This window comes from Boleophthalmus pectinirostris, unplaced genomic scaffold, assembly GCF_026225935.1.
Source record: "Boleophthalmus pectinirostris isolate CB_2022bp ecotype Guang Dong unplaced genomic scaffold, ASM2622593v1 HiC_scaffold_6, whole genome shotgun sequence".
Taxonomy (NCBI): Eukaryota; Metazoa; Chordata; class Actinopteri; order Gobiiformes; family Gobiidae; genus Boleophthalmus; species Boleophthalmus pectinirostris.
This window is the reverse complement of record NW_026571447.1, coordinates 26,872,667-26,888,455: the sequence shown is the minus strand read 5'-3', so window position 1 is coordinate 26,888,455 and position 15,789 is coordinate 26,872,667. Positions and strand designations below refer to the sequence as shown.

At 39.1% G+C, this 15,789-nt stretch overlaps 3 protein-coding genes across 3 annotated transcripts; 1 reads left to right on the top strand and 2 right to left on the bottom strand.

The window, feature by feature from the left end:
• Positions 1–5,988: 5,988 nt before the first annotated feature.
• On the bottom strand, positions 5,989–9,541 carry sec61b (SEC61 translocon subunit beta). Its single transcript, XM_020937455.2, has 4 exons — positions 9,383–9,541; positions 8,838–8,935; positions 7,796–7,897; positions 5,989–6,455 (listed from the first exon to the last, which is right to left on the bottom strand). The coding sequence occupies exons 1-4, from the start codon at positions 9,383–9,385 to the stop codon at positions 6,368–6,370; spliced, it is 291 nt and encodes a 96-aa protein (XP_020793114.1). The 5' UTR covers positions 9,386–9,541; the 3' UTR covers positions 5,989–6,367.
• Positions 9,542–9,830: 289 nt separating this feature from the next.
• alg2 (ALG2 alpha-1,3/1,6-mannosyltransferase) lies at positions 9,831–14,336 on the top strand. Its single transcript, XM_020937274.2, has 5 exons — positions 9,831–9,961; positions 10,293–10,464; positions 10,557–10,694; positions 10,975–11,142; positions 11,334–14,336. The coding sequence occupies exons 2-5, from the start codon at positions 10,294–10,296 to the stop codon at positions 12,072–12,074; spliced, it is 1,218 nt and encodes a 405-aa protein (XP_020792933.2). The 5' UTR covers positions 9,831–9,961; position 10,293; the 3' UTR covers positions 12,075–14,336.
• LOC129411806 (phospholipase A and acyltransferase 2-like) lies at positions 13,295–15,076 on the bottom strand. The gene is made up of 4 exons (XM_055163888.1): positions 15,029–15,076; positions 14,382–14,505; positions 13,984–14,285; positions 13,295–13,384 (listed from the first exon to the last, which is right to left on the bottom strand). Exons 1-4 carry the CDS (start codon positions 15,074–15,076, stop codon positions 13,295–13,297), a joined length of 564 nt encoding a protein of 187 aa, XP_055019863.1.
• Positions 15,077–15,789: the final 713 nt, after the last annotated feature.

The window sequence follows — 15,789 nt, the reverse complement described above, 5'->3', positions numbered from 1 at the left end:
TGAGTATGAGAAGCAGATATTGTCTTGATCTTAATATTTGTTCTCACTCCTGGTTTTCTCACCTGTCGTATGGGTCTAAGGTGGAGCTGCTCTTCCCATTATACATAAATATATATATATACGTATATTTACAGTTACACACAAGTGCAAGTGTCTGCTGGATCTGTGAATTCCAGGTCGTTCTTCTGATCTGTTTTACAAACATTGCTCTATTGGCTTATTGCTTGACAGTTACAAACATTCATCACTTCTCATGTGTTTATAATTCAGTGTTGCTAACAAAAAAAGAAAAGCAAAAGCTCTTAGAGTTAAAACAAAAGAGAACAGTCAAGGATGCTAATAGAAAAGGGAAAAAATACAACACAAGAAGGTAAAAAGGCCTATATTTTAATGGGCAAATCAGAGATGAAACATCATGACTTATGCCCTAAAGATGTACTATGTAACTTTTCTGTTAAAGATTCACGATACCTGCTTGTCTCCATTGAGATGTTATTGCTGTGTCTGGATGGTAAGACATGTTTGATCTATGGAGAGTCGGGCCCACTCACAGTAAAAATGAAAAATGTATTTGAGCAATAAAAACACTCTTAATGATATAAATATAAGATGGATTTGTGTAATGCCATACAGTGGAACATTCTAGGAAAAGCAATGACCACAGTCCCTTCAGTAAAGTGCGCCTTCAAATTTAGTATTTTAAACTAATAAGTACGAAGTTAAAACAAGAATATTACAAAAGATCTATTTTTAAATTTCTTGTTTTGTAACAATTTTCTGTAAAGCATTAAAATTAATATCTCCTATTCTAAGTAACAGTATTTTTAATCTAATTCTGATCAAAATGATTTCTACTATTTTGAAGTCTTAATTTTCCATCACACAGTTCAAACAGATTAAATTGTAACAGAAAGTGCATGTTCACAGTGACTAGAGCAGGTCTTAAACAGTAGCTCTCTGTTTGGCTCTGTGCTGTAGTAGTAGTGTGTAATGGTTAAATAAGGGCTTCTGTTGACATACCAGTTCTAATACTCTCATGAATAGACCCTAGAGTCCAGTTTGTTCAATATAAAATGCCCACCGGGGGAGCTCTAACTCACTTTGGTCACAGCTGAGATCTTTATGGCTGTATACATCAAAGGTTACTGAGACTGTGCCCAATACTGATGCAATAATAACAGCCTGAGACCATGATTTATTTACAAACTAGTTGAGATGATTGTCCATACACATTTCAAAGTACATCGTGGTAGAAACGTACTTTGTTTTGGTTGAAATTGCGATGTGCTTATTTGTGTGATTGACGGTGGTGGTTAAAGGGGTTGCAGGTGCAGCCACACTTCAATAACTTCGCCTTTGGCTAGTTGACTTCCACCATAAAAGTGCAAGAAGTGAATGAATAATTAACAATACTGTAAAACATATTGAATGCCTTGAAACATAATTACAAACATATGAATATGAATGTTTATTTTCTTGTACTAAACTACACTTTCATGGTGAATGAAGCTTGTTGTCAGCTTGATGAGAATGTTTCACAGTAGAGGTGGGACCAAGCTGTCGTTTTTCAAGCCTCAAGCAAGTCTTACTTCTTTGACCTCAACTCTTGACCTTAGAGTCAAGTCCCAAGTCAAATACAGGCAAGTCCAAGTAGAGTCTTGAGTCACTGGCCCATAAGTCCAAGTCAAGTCCAAGTCATCTGCTTCAAGTCAGTCTTTAAGTCTTTAAACCAAAGTACCAAATACGGCTAAATTTTTTTTTTGCAATTTATATGACTTTTAAGATAAATTGTACTTATAAAGTCATAGTATATTTATATAGAAGTATTTATAGAGTATGTAAGAGTAGTAGAAATGTGAATCTTTCTTTTTAAAATGTCTTGACAAGATCTTAAAGGGAATCATTACAGTCAGAATAGAAAAAATCTGATTTAAAAGTGCTTCTCAAGTCTTCATAAGTGACAGGCCGCAAGTCTGAATTAAGTCCCAAGTCCTTGACCTTCAAGTCCAAGTCGAGTCCAAAGTCTTAGTCCATTTTATCAAATCAAGTCTCAAGTCCTAAAGTCTGACTCGAATCCAAGTCACGACTAGCATGTCCTCACTTCTGCAGTATAGCATTCAGTATAGACCTATCTATTGCAATGGAAACAAGCAACACCACCAGGTCAAGTTACAAGTCAGATCTGTAGTGAGGAAAGCATGCTTATAGTAATAACACATGTTTTCAATGTGTTTTTAGATATAAAACACTTGTAGTAAAATAAAAGTAAGATAATGCCATACAGTGGAACATTCCAGGCAAAGCAATGACATCTCTGCTATGACTTACCTTCCACCTGAAAAGTTACATTGTGCACGTTTAAGTATCTACTTTACTCCACAGTCCTCAGGCACCAGCTGTACCTCCAAGTTCAAGGCTGATAACTGCAGACTCAGCCTTGGCTCTGCAGTGTGGAGGCCCAAACCCCTCCTCCTGCCCCCACCGCCCCCTCCTCTGACTGCCCCCCCCCTCCCCGTGACCCCCCTGACCCACATCGCACGCACACATGACCAGGACCATGTGGTTCTGACGGCAGAAATAAGCAGACAGATAGTTTTACAGTGAACAGGCTCTCACCTCTCAGACCAGACTGAGCTGCCCAGAGCTGCCCCAAAGTATCAAACCAATGGACTCGTCATTACCAGCGCCTTCTGCCAGGGACTTCAGAACAGGACACTTACACAACTTCAGAAGAGAGTTATTACATTAGTGAACATGATGAACCAGTGGAAAAGATTTAATGACTCTGAGTGGTAACAACTGACGATAGCGATTCATAAAAATGGGCCAATAGAATTTCAGTAATTTAATTTCAAGGTGCGCTATGTAACTTTCTGGTGGAGATTTTTGCCTTGGTTCTACTTTTAAACAGAATTTTATCTTTCTATGTCAATGGAGATAAGCGGGAGACACAGTTGGACCAAGTTACAGGTCTGATCTGTGGAGTGGCACACCCGCTCACAGCAAAAAATAGCATGTTTTTCAAGGTAATTCTGAGCAACCTGCAATAGAATAAATGAAAGATAGTTTAATGCCATACTGCGGAACATTCCGGGCAAACTATTAACTATTAGACTATTAGCAGGTGGTGGATCCCATCAGGAAAGTTCCACAGTGCCCCTTTATCTTAAGCATACAACAAAACAGTGAGAGATATTTTCCAGTGGGAATCTTACTCAATCTTACTCAAATTCCAAGTTGTTGTCCGCTCTTCTCCTTGAATTGAACAAAAATAAATATGTTTTTTTTTTTTTTTTTTTTTTTTACATTTACTGCTGATTAAGTCAATGAAGTGATTGGTGATAACTTGGTGATTTTGCTATTACATTATATACATATTTTTGTCATATCTTGTCATATTCGCATGTTTATACCTGTAGAAGATGTCCCTGAATGCCTCACAGTCTTGGCTTTTGGGGCCTGTCCCTAGAGATTTCACTTGCTCACTGAACTTGGATCAATACCACGCGTCTGTCCACCGCACGCTTTACCAACCATGTGATGTGCTCAAAAACATACACACTCCGCATGGTCGCCTTTCCACAGATCTGATCCATTACTTCAGAGTGCACCTTTAACATTGATTACAATATAAACCTTGCCCCAAAAATGTTTTATAGTTCTTCTGCATTACTCAATATAGTGATCGTTTCCTGTGAATAACCACATGTATTTGTAATGCAGAGAGAAATACATGACCTATTTGAGTGTCCTGAAGAGCAACTCTCATTGGTCTCTGTGTGAGAGGGACCATCCCTTTTAAAAGCCTGTGGTTTATACAGGATATGGGTTTCTGCTCTCGACACACTGAAACTTGGGTTATTTTCTTTCTATTTCTTCAAAACATGAAGTCTGCCAACTTGCACGAGTGGAGGATGTCTATGCAGTTGAATAAAAGCAGTTGATTACTGCATGTTTAAGATAAAGTTGTCATTATAATACTACTGCACAACCACTAATATCAAGTACAACAACTGTTTTTACTGTTGCTTCTCTATAAACACTGTGACTTTCCAAGTTCACTACATGCTCCAAAATTTGTTCCTGGTTCGATTCCCGGACCAGAGTTTGTATGTTTCTCTCCCGTGTCTGGGTGGGTATCCCTCGGGCACTCCAGTTTCCCCAGTTAACCAAAAACATGCACAATATCGGGGTCCAATACAGAAAACAACTTCGCCTAAGAGAACAATTAAGTACAGCGTAAACTTACCCTTTACCAGTTCTTACTACAACAAAATAATTGCATTCATCTTATTCTGTTTTTCCACCTTTGCTTACATGCACTTGTTCCGAATGATGCATGTAAGTGCAGATAAGGAGAGTTTGAACATAGCCAATGCTGATAAAGTTAAAGCTGAATTATGATGGCTTATATCTACAAAGGGAATACACCTCCTGTGGGCCATAAATTGTGGTTTCGTTTGAGAACAGGCCAAGAAATGCATTACTCGTGTGAATCTTTCATTGCTCTGAGGTAAGCACTTCCAACTACAAATCTTTTCTTTACATCACTGTTTTTAACATTTCAATGACGTGGCGTATTGACCTAAGAAAAGATTACATATTAGTAATCGTCTATTTTTACTGACTATATATTGTAGGGAAATTTGGTATTCGACAGTGTTGCTTTCAAGGTAATACATGTAGATAAAATGAGATTAAAAAAAAAAAATCCCAGTTACCAATTCCAGTTGTTAATTATTAAATCCAAGCAGAGGACCCCACCACATCTCATTATAGTTACAAGTCAGATCTGTGGAGAGGCAAGTCCACTCACAACAATAACGCATGCTTTCAAGGCATTTTTAGCAAACTACTTTTGAATAAATGCAAGATATATATGATAAAGTTGAGCATTTTGGGCAAAAAAGTAAGTAGCAGACCAACTTATCTCAAAGCATTCTTATTTCTGAATAGTGTTTCTCATCCTTTTTTTTATAGCCTTATTACACAAGCAACCAAATAACAACCTTTTTTGGAGGCCTTCACCAAGTTATTGTTCAGCTAGATTTCAGAACCACCACATTTTTTAATGGGAACACTGTGAAACTGGTTAAAACTAAAATAAGAACTAAGAGAGTGATAACAGGCTACGTGCATGCCCTAACTGCCTGTGAATATGCTGAGTCTTCTTATGGCGGCAGTGTCAGGATCTATTTAGGTAGAGGGTCACTCACTGCATGGGCCCCACAGTGATTTCGTCTCCTCCATTTTTAATCGTTTTGTTGAATTATTCTTGGTGCGCGCGTGTTGAGCCGCTGTGGATTGGGGCGCCGCGTGTGTCGGACACGAGTGGAGGGGACAGATGTGGCAGTGGGGCCCGGTTTGCCACGAACAACACGCGGATCCAGCGGGAAAAAGGAGCGAGAGCCACTTAATCAATTAATAAATAAAGATCCCGGCTCCTCCTTAAACTCAAGAGGACCGGGTTTCTTCACACACACTTCTGACATGAGCAGAAGACATGCCAGCTGCTGATTACATATTTAACACTATAAGGTAATGCAGTTCAGGCTGGTGTCCATGGTGACATACAGACCTACTGTCAACATCATGACATACGTGTTTATATGCTGCTATTTTCACAGGAACACAGGAGCTTATTTGACTTGGTTATCACAAAAACAAACCACCAGCAATCAGACTAATTGAATGGATCTTAAAAGTCTGCAAAACTTCACCAAGAAGTCTGTAGCGCCCCCCACAGGATCTCTAGAGAAAACACCAGAATAAAAAATAAACCTAGATCATTTAAGGTGAAATTTCAGAGCTACTCAATCTGAGAAATACGTTTACTATTTTACAGATCACATATACAACCTACTTATTGTTGTACCATTATACTAAAGTTAAGTGTGAATGCTAACGGTATTTTGTACCATTTTGCGATACATTGATAAAAACTAAGAAATAATTCATGAAAAAAAAGGAAAGAAAGCCCAATACAAATGTTTTTTCTTTTTTTATTGTACAATTTTATAAATCACATTTTGTACAAATGTTGCTAACAAAAAGCAAGTCAGACTTCAATAAGCTGTTGACAGGAGCCTGCACATAAAAATATATTTTAACACTGCAGTTAGATCAGTGAAGAAATTATGAAGACACACAGTTTGAGTCTATGGTGGGATAGAACGTTTTTCCAATGTATCTTATCCCTTTAGTGTAATGAAAGATATTAAGCAACAGGGAACCACAAATGTTGCACAGGGGCATAAAAATCCAGTTTGTGTCTGTGGAGAGAAGCTTTGTCATTTGGTCCTGATCCAATGTTTGAAGAGACGGAGATACAGAGGTCGTAGGGTCAAGGGTCAAAAGGCAGCAGTTCTTAAGAGCGGGTGTATTTTCCCCAAATGTGAAGCATGAAGACTGAAGCGATGAAGAGCAGGCTCATGACCAAGACTGGCACGGGGCCCCTGTCAGAAAATCAAAGTAAATGATTAGCACAAATGAAAGCTCACCACTGGTCTTACTTATCATGCGCTGTAACGCCAGACCCTCTAGTATGGGCAGAACGAATGATTTTATTGATGAGATTTGGATACTAGGAGGGGCTGTGGTGTCTGAAGAAGGGACTGAGCAGCACAGGGGATCGGGGCGCATCGGTAAGTAGCAACATTGCCATGCCGACCACCTCCTCTGCACCCCCACAGCCCCCTCCTCCCTCTTGTCAGAAGGCTGTAATTGAGTTGACCTTTTAGAGCCGATCCTTTAATGAAGCTTTGAGGCAAGAGTCTAACGGAGGAACAAACACATACTCAATATATACACCACTGTACCAAACATCTGCCCTCCTCCAACTGCACAGACACCAATACATCGCTGCATTGATCTGCCATGTGCTGCAGAGAGACTCAAGACCTAAAAGTTGCTTTAAAATATTTGGACTGGGGGTTACACCAAAGTTTGGAAAGAGGACTTGATGCTAGAGTTCATTGTGGTTACTAGCCACTTCTTTGGCCAGGTGAACTTGATGCATAATCCACCTAACCTTATATTCTATTAAAATGTGAGCCATTTCACTATTGTCCCAACACAGAATTGCTTTTAACCTAATAGCTTTATTAAAGCCAGAAGAACACTTAAAAAAAAAAAACAAAAAAAACTAATTCTACACCAAACCACACAACTACAGCTGCTACTAAAAAGATGCTCTATGTAACTTTGACATAGAGTCTGCCTGTTTGTCTACATATAGATGCCATTGCTTTGCTTCACAGTATGGTATTAAACATATTCACCTTACAGTTTGCAAAAAGAAACAAAAAGAACAGTTAATTCTAAGTTTAAAACTGAACACAGAATTAACCTTTACCAAATGTAACCATCTTGCATTTATTCCATCACAGATGTTTTCTTTCCTTAATAATAGCTTGAAAAACATGCATTTGGACGATGACCCAGGCTCGTCTCTCCACCCATTTGACCTTTTAACTGGTGGCATCCCGTGCTTGAGAAACTTTAAAACCTTAACTGGCTACTGATTTCTGAGGATCAATCAGAGTTGAGAAAAAAGTTGATGTTATGTCCTGTTTGGAAGTGAAAGTACTTAAAGGCCTACCGTGTGTATAAAAACATTGTACACACGTTAGTAGAAATCATTTGTTGGACTACATAGTCACGTAAGGCAATTTCCTCTCATTACAGTAAATTACTCTTAAGTAGATGCTTATGAGTGGATCAGGTAAAATGTCAGAGAGGAAATGAGTTCAGCATCACTGGGAGTTTGGCTGCTGTGTGTTGAGAGCAGACTTACACTTTAAGACCAGGTGAGTCCTCAGTGTAGAAGCGCCACATGCCTCCTGTCCCTGCTGATGTGGTCCTGCCTCCACTGCGTGTGCCACTGCTGGCTGCTTTCCTAGAAAACAAACACAGATACAGTCAGAGAATGTCTCACAACAGCGCCAAGGAGGATGTAGGAAAAGCAAATGTATTAGAACAGCGTTTCTCAAACTCAGCAGGTCTAGTGTTAATTTGATTTAGAGTAGAGTAGTAGTGCTTGAGTTGATTAGAACTACATTTAATGGTGTAGCAGAGGTGAGCAGACTACTGAAATATTGACAATATTGTGAATGTTGTTTTGAAGAACTGTAAATACTGACTATACTGCTTACTATGAAAAATGGTGCTACAAGCTAATTAAGAATGAAAATGAATGGGAAAAAAGCTGAGAATGAAAATAGGCTATAATGTGGTGATGTTTCTGCATTTTCTGGGTAATTTTACAGCGATTTCACATTTGTTTGATACATAAACCTTAACTAAAAACAAGTTATAAAAACAAGTTAAAATACATTGTTAAAATATAGACTGAACTCAACTTAATTTGTTGTCCAGACATGATACAAATGAATAATGGCTACTTGGTGCTATTAATTCAAAGGGGTTAATAAGTTAGTGTGAGTAAAGTGAGACCTTGATCATTCACTGATTAAGCCAGGAGCACAACATTAATTTATTGCTGTAAACAACTCATTAGAAAAATAAAAACATTATTATACTCTAGTAGGAGGGTTCCTTGGAGCCTTTGACCATTAATAACATTCCTTAACAGTGAAGCACTGCAGAGGCGTAATTAGGGATAATGGGTATTATAAAAACATTCTTATAATAATATAATAATATCAAGTTGTAGTGGAATTGCATAAAATACACAGGCAATCTCTAGAATTTAGACTGAATTAAGCATTTTAAGTTTTAAAGCTCTTGGAGAGCTATTCTACACAAAATTATAAATGGATACCTCAAGATACTTCTGTTGTAAGTGATGAAAAACAGTTTGTTGTGGACAAAAGTACCTTTGCCTGACTGTGGAGCCTGCTGCCCGAGGGGCGACTGTCTTGCTTGGGGAACGGCTGGATGCCCCAACATTGGTTGCGCTTGCTGCTGGTCCAGGCTGAAAACACAACATTAGTAAAGTTATAAATATAGCACACACACACATTTTTAATAAGTACCCAGTTAAAGAGCCTGCTAAAAGTTTTAATGAGCAAATGCAGGAACTATGTAAATACAGTGTAAGTTCCTGTGATTTAACAACCAGATTTATCATCTCACTTGTTACAACTAGTTAATGTATGAACTAATTTGACTCATTCGAATAAAATATGATTCTAATTATTTAATTACAAGTATAACAGCGTAACTTGAACCCAAACTATTAAATTAGTAAGCTGTGTAGTTATAGTTTCACTAAACAGCCACGTCTGCATTGAGAAGCTAATGCTAACAAGCTAATCCACACAGCCAAGGCTCAGCGCAGCTCTAAATGAATGGACAGAGCGGAGCTTAGCACTGAGCATCTATAGTAAATGTTATTTTGATGGTCGCAGCGCTGACTTACCATAATTAAATTGTTACTGTGATCGAGGGGGGGAATTTGTGTGCTCCTCTTCAGCTGATGTCCACGTCAAATGAGCAGAAGGCAAAAAGAATTGGTGCAAATTTGAGCAGGTTCCCACAACGCTGACGCCTATCTAAAAAGGACACGACTACAGACGGCAGCTAGAGACTTAGGGGGCCGAGCAGATGCCTGACCGGCTTTTTGCCAATTACTCAACAACGTTTACGAATACGTTACTATTTCTATAGACATTTCCCACTAAAAGGATACATAAAACTTAATACAGCACATACTTTATAAATTATATTGATATAGAGCTTAAATTTGTCATTATTTTAAAGGCAGACAGTCTACCCGCTTCAAACCGAAGTTGACGTGTCTTACAGGAAACGCGTGCTTTGCTGCCATGAAAACGCGGCCATTTTGGGGCAAACATCGAGAATAAACAGCGCTGTTTTAAATGGACATTTGAGCCAATATGGCGGACAAAGCTCGCCAGTTTCTTTAAATCGTGTGTTGATAAAGCGCAGGATAGGCGAGTCTTATCAGTAGTGAGAGAAGTATTCAAGAGAACCAAAGGTAACAATTAAGTTTATTTTAATAAACGGTGCTGCTGATGGTTTAACTTAGTTTGTCAAATTAAGAGAACAACAATAGTTCGTGGATCAGTAGCAGTCTGTAGTCTGTCTTTATTGTTTCATTGAGCAGATGACACTTGTAAATAAACTTCTGTCAGCTATTTTCCCCATTCTTAGTTATTTAGCAGGGTATTTTGCAGACTATTTTCCACCAATCACAGTAATTTTAAAAATGCAATACTACAGTGCATTACATTTATACATAATTATAATTCATAATTTGCAAATCTAAAATGAACAGTCTTCCTAATTCTTATATTTCCTCTTTGTAGGATGGTGCGAGTGGTGTTTCTTCATCCAGACCTGGGCATTGGTGGGGCAGAGAGACTGGTGGTGGATGCAGCCGTGGCTTTGAAATCTCAAGGATGTAGTGTTCAAATATGGACTGCACATTATGACCCCACTCACTGCTTCTCTGAGACTCTTGACCCAGACCTGCCTGTGGTAAAATATTATTATTATGACAATTTTTTGTTGTAATATTTCCCTTGTAATGTCAAGTTTACCTTATTTACTGTATGTTTTCCTTATTATAGGTCTGTGTTGGTGATTGGCTGCCTACGAGTTTGTGCGGTTATCTGCATGCTCTCTGCGCCTACCTAAGAATGATTTATGTAGCATTATATTTGGTCTTCTTCAGCGGACTGGAGTATGATGTTGTCTTCTGCGATCAGGTTTGTGAATTTTTGCTTTAGAACCACACTGTTAGTTTTCACATAGTAATGCCACACGCACTACTTTTGGAGAGTATCTCTTTTATTTGCATGTTTTGCATTTTATTGTGGTTATGATGCACATTACATTTGAAATGGGCATAAAAAACAAAGCCAGGTTTCAAGTTTACATAATTAAGTTGAAAAATTATGCAACACATTTTACTTTAAAAAATTCACTGGTAAAACTTGGTTATGATGCTTCATTTATTTTTTACAAGTTTTTCTATTTTTTCTATAGGTGTCTGTGTGTATCCCAGTGTTGAGACTTTCACGTCACAGGAAAAAGGTTCTGTTCTATTGTCACTTCCCAGACCAGCTACTGACACAAAGAAAGACCGCTCTAAAGAAAATGTATCGTGCTCCTATTGACTGGCTGGAGGAACGGACCACTGGTATGGCTGACATGGTATGTGCGTTTTTATAACCTAATCCTTATATGCACTTAGAAGTTCTATAGTTATAAAGTTAAGGCACTGATAGAAACAGTGACATTTTGTATGGGCCTGAGGCTGTTTTAAGACCTGTGGATATTATTCAGCTCATCTGGAATTATAGTGCTGTGATATAGCAGAGCTAATCTGCCCTCTCTCTCCTCAGATCCTGGTAAACAGTCAGTTCACTGCGGGCGTGTTCAGAGACACGTTCAGGAGTCTAAGTGGAGTCCAGACAGACGTGCTGTACCCCTCTCTGAACACCAGCACCTTTGACCGGCCTAGCTCACAGGAGTGTGGCCTGGGGGGTCTGCTTCCTGAGGGCACCTCCTGCATGTTCCTCTCTCTGAACAGATACGAGCGCAAGAAGAACCTGGGCCTGGCTCTGGAGGCCCTGTCTGCTCTGAGGAGCAGATTGCCCAGAGAGCAGGCGGCTGGCGTCCACCTGGTGGTAGCAGGAGGCTATGACGATCGTGTCACAGAGAACGTGCAGCATTACAATGAGCTGAAGGACCTGGCAGAGCAGATCCACTTGGAGGGCTGTGTCACCTTCCTGCGCTCCCCCTCGGACTCCATGAAGGTGGCGCTGCTGCGGGCCAGCACAGCTGTGCTGTACACCCCGAGCAGAGAACATTTTGGGATTGTTCCAGTGGAGGCCATGTACTGCTGCTGCCCTGTTATCGCAGTGAACTCTGGGGGTCCCCTGGAGAGCGTGGCTGATGGGGTGACAGGCTTCCTGTGTGAGCCCACAGCAGAGGCCTTCTCTGCAGCTATGGAGCGGCTTGTCAAAGACCCCCACCTCCGCAAAGACATGGGACAGGCCGGAAGGACCAGGGTGCAAGACAAGTTCTCTCTGGAGGCCTTCTCAGCCCAGCTGCACGGATACATCCTCAGACTAAGCCAATAACATCTGCTCTTTTTATACTGGCAACTGAAAACCATACAATGTGAAGGAGAAAGCAAATGAATATATTATAAAATGGACCCTTCTCACATCTAGAATGAATTCATCTGGATGAAAAGTGTGTAGAGAAAATGGACCTGGGAAGTTGGACTAGTATTCAGTTCTTGTCAGATTAAATCATGCAAATGGACTGGCATAGAAATAATCCACACTTATTTAACATTAAGGTCCACAGGGCTTAGTATTGAATCTGTCTTTGTCATTGTCTGCTGTATGTTGTCATTGGTTAGACATAGTTACTCAGAGTCACACTGTGCCCAGGAGCCTTCACTATTAACATATATGATGTTAATATTCCCTAAATGTAGAGGCTGCATATGTGTGTGTGCGCAGAAATTGTATGGAGTGTGCGTGTCTGTGTGGGGAGGGGAAATGTGAGGACTTCTCACACAATTAATCAGCATTCCCCTGGAGGGGTTGCTGCGAGGCTAAAAAGGATGGAATCTCTCTACCAATTAAGAAAAGAGTAACGAGTTTAAAAAATACCACCCCTGCAAGTGTGTCCACGAGGCTGCTGCAGAAAGATCCGGACAAATGAGCCAAAAGGATTGATTGTGAGCATAAAATGTTGTGCTCCGAGTGTTTTCTTCTTTGCTGTGCTATTTGTCGGTGTCTGGGACTGAACAGGAATGTAGTTAGCCCCCCATGCCGTCACAGGCCACCATCCCAAATCGATAAACGGGATGCTCCCTGTTTAGGCGGTCGGACTTGGGGCTTTGTTGGCGATGTGGAGCTCTGGCCTGGCCGTGACTCCTGTGGCCGAGCGGACGTTATTAGCCGATGATGGAGAGAGTTTGTGCTATTAGAGGCCTGCTGATATCCAGTGCTGTGTCTGGGTCATTATCAAACAGAAGAATAGCATAAGGTCATTGTGTCTGTGTACTGCTCTTCTCAGCGCTGCTACTGTATAGAAACATTCGTATTGACATTCCAGAAGTCCTAATAAACAAGAGGACACATACTTTCCTAACTTTGCTTTGTTGATCACGCTTTTGGCATTTATTAGAGTTGGTGGTACATTTTGTACACATTGATAATGCCTTGCTATACTTTTCCACTCATTTAAGAAGTTTGGTAAGGGATTAGGAAACACAGCTGGAATAAGTTTTTTATTTTGCTGAAGAAAAAGAAGAAGAAGTAGAAAAGTTACTGAGTCAAAATCATTATAGCCCTGCTTCAGCGCGTTGTTGGATTATCATTTGCAGGGTCTGAGTCGTGTCCGCGTTGGCCTTGCTGTTTGGCTTCAAGGAAATCTAAATTGGGGGATAATAGAAAAATGGAATTACAGTTAAGTGAATTACAACTTTATTAATAGGCAATACTGTACAGAAGTCAAAGACAGATTTTGAGAGACTGAAAATGAAAGAGACCAAAAAAAGCTATGAGCATCTGGGAAAAAAAATGTTTTATTAGCTCAACCTGAAGCCCTCAAAAGTACAGACCACTGCCAAGGTATTAGTCCCAACTTTAGGGTAGTGCAATTAATGAAATATATGATGTGATTTCAATTATTCCTCTATTCTATTACAAAAATGGTGTCATCTAAAATGCAATTAATTCACTTCTGTTAATTGATATATGCGCTTGTTCTACCCTACAACATAGGTCTATACTTTGTCTGCAGGTTCATTTTAACTGACATTGTGTGAAATATTTCAGATTTTTTTTTTTGCAGCTCTACCCATCTTCCCCTTTGTTTTTGCCTTTGGACTCAGACTTTAATTTTATTGTCTGGGGGTAAATGTTCACTCTTTTTCGATATCATGCAGAGGAAAAGTATGTTTGATTGCTATTTCAATGTTTTACATAATGTCTCAAACAATCACATTTTTAAATATGTGTTTGGACCCACCTGGTTTCCCACAGCTTGGCCATAGCGGACGAATGTAGCAAAGTGCTCACTGTTGAACTTGACCATGTCGTAGTTGAACTCCTGATGGTGAAATGTGTGGCAGCGGTACAGGATTTCGTCCAGAGTGGAGGGGGCCAGGTTGTGCTTGTTGTTATTGACTCGAATGGTAGTGCCTGGAGGAACTCTGATCTCAGATATCTTCTGTGTACAAATCCTTGTCTTCTTCAGTATACTCCCAGATTTTGACTTGGGGATCAGTATCTTGATTAGACTGCGACAGGCTTTTTGTGTTGTGTTCTCATCTTTAATGTGAAAAAAAATTAAAATTGTTATAAATAAAAATGATGATGCAATTTGGTCTTCCAGGTTTGAAGAATTTCTTTTGCAAAAGGGCTCACCTCCGACCCCAAAGTGCATGACGTGTCCCTCTCCCACATAGACGGCCCAGAGAGACAGTCCAGACCAGGGTTGGAGGAACTCAATCAGGTCTCCAATCGCCGCTGTATCCACACTTTTATCAACCTGAAGGAAAATAAGATCTACTGATTTGTCATAAATATTTGTGAGTAGTTTTGAGAATGTGGGTACAATGGTTCCTTATGTAATTCCATATACTAGTATGCAATAAAAAAAAACAAATAATAATAATAATATAGCAGTGCTAAGACCTGGATTCAAAAAGAGATCATTGCACATGCTTGGATCAAAGTTTTACTGTGGAGAACCCCAGAACCCCTACCAAATATAATGCCATATAATACATTTTTCGTTTAAACAACAGTATAAAACCGCAGCGACAAATTATGTCATTTTTTTCCATCCACAAACAGGTGCCCTTCTTTTTGACTACATCATGGTTACACTAATTAAAAACATTAAAATGCTAAATATTTGGATCAATTTCAGTAAGACAGATTTTCATTAGCTTTTTTCTCACATGAATGTTAATTTCTTATTTTGTAGACAGTTAAAATTGGTTTTGTATGCACAATATTTAAAACTTTTATAACCTTGAATTGCAGTTGTCTAATATTAATTTGCTGACCTGTTTCCATGTTGACAGAAGGTTGTCCCAGCTCCACAGCAAACTCATGGTCCCTGCTCAGAGATGAAACAGACTGACACAGATTACAGGATACACTTCTTTTATACACCACTATTGTTATCAAGATGAACCTTTAATATTTCACATATTAACTGTTATATATAGTGTCGTATCCAGTTTACTGAACCAGTCTTTTGTCCAGTCAATTTTATTCACAAATACAAATTCATCTGTTTTTCCTACTGGACCAATTAGTGCTGCTTTGATTTCTTTTGAATCGCAAAAGAACAAGTGCAAAAAATAATATTGATTATATTGCTATACAAAAAATTAGGCTATTAACACTATAATATCAAGGCTGTACTATTAATATAATTAATAAACACCAAAGAAATTACCTTAAACTATTATAACTACACAGCAAAAACTGGAGGGTCAAAATTTGAGTTGTTTTTAACAAAATTTTTATTTTAACCATTTGAAAGTTAAATGGAGGTTTGAGTTGGGGTTATTTGCCAGAGTGGATATGGTTGATGTTAATTCAACTTCCCCTAGTGTTAATTTGCCACCTCACACCCACCACTTCAAACTCCCGTGAGAGAAGATCAGTTTGAACCTGTTTTGTACATTATTTTAGTTAATTTAAGATGAAATTAAGTGTAAAAATAAAACACCTCTGTGTGTTGTTTAGCTAAATCAGGATAACCCTAGAAAGTGTTATCCGTTTACTCTCAAAACGTGAATATAGCTCTTGATTTTCG

Bases quoted from the DNA above. Each gene is read 5' to 3' on its own strand.
- sec61b (XM_020937455.2), bottom strand. The intron at 7,898-8,837 runs GTACTTTTGTCC...TTTGTTTTCTAG, and splicing joins GGCTCCACAGTCAGGCAAAG to GAAAGCAGCCAGCAGTGGCA. The intron at 6,456-7,795 runs GTAAGTCTGCTC...ATTTTCTGACAG, and splicing joins GACTCACCTGGTCTTAAAGT to GGGCCCCGTGCCAGTCTTGG.
- alg2 (XM_020937274.2), top strand. From the start codon at position 10,294: ATGGTGCGAGTGGTGTTTCTTCATCCAGACCTGGGCATTGGTGGGGCA. The intron at 10,465-10,556 runs GTAAAATATTAT...TCCTTATTATAG, and splicing joins TTGACCCAGACCTGCCTGTG to GTCTGTGTTGGTGATTGGCT. The intron at 10,695-10,974 runs GTTTGTGAATTT...TTTTTTCTATAG, and splicing joins ATGTTGTCTTCTGCGATCAG to GTGTCTGTGTGTATCCCAGT.
- LOC129411806 (XM_055163888.1), bottom strand. From the start codon at position 15,076: ATGAGTTTGCTGTGGAGCTGGGACAACCTTCTGTCAACATGGAAACAG. The intron at 14,286-14,381 runs GTGAGCCCTTTT...TTCACATTAAAG, and splicing joins CATGCACTTTGGGGTCGGAG to ATGAGAACACAACACAAAAA. The intron at 13,385-13,983 runs GTGGGTCCAAAC...CCCCCAATTTAG, and splicing joins GCCAAGCTGTGGGAAACCAG to ATTTCCTTGAAGCCAAACAG.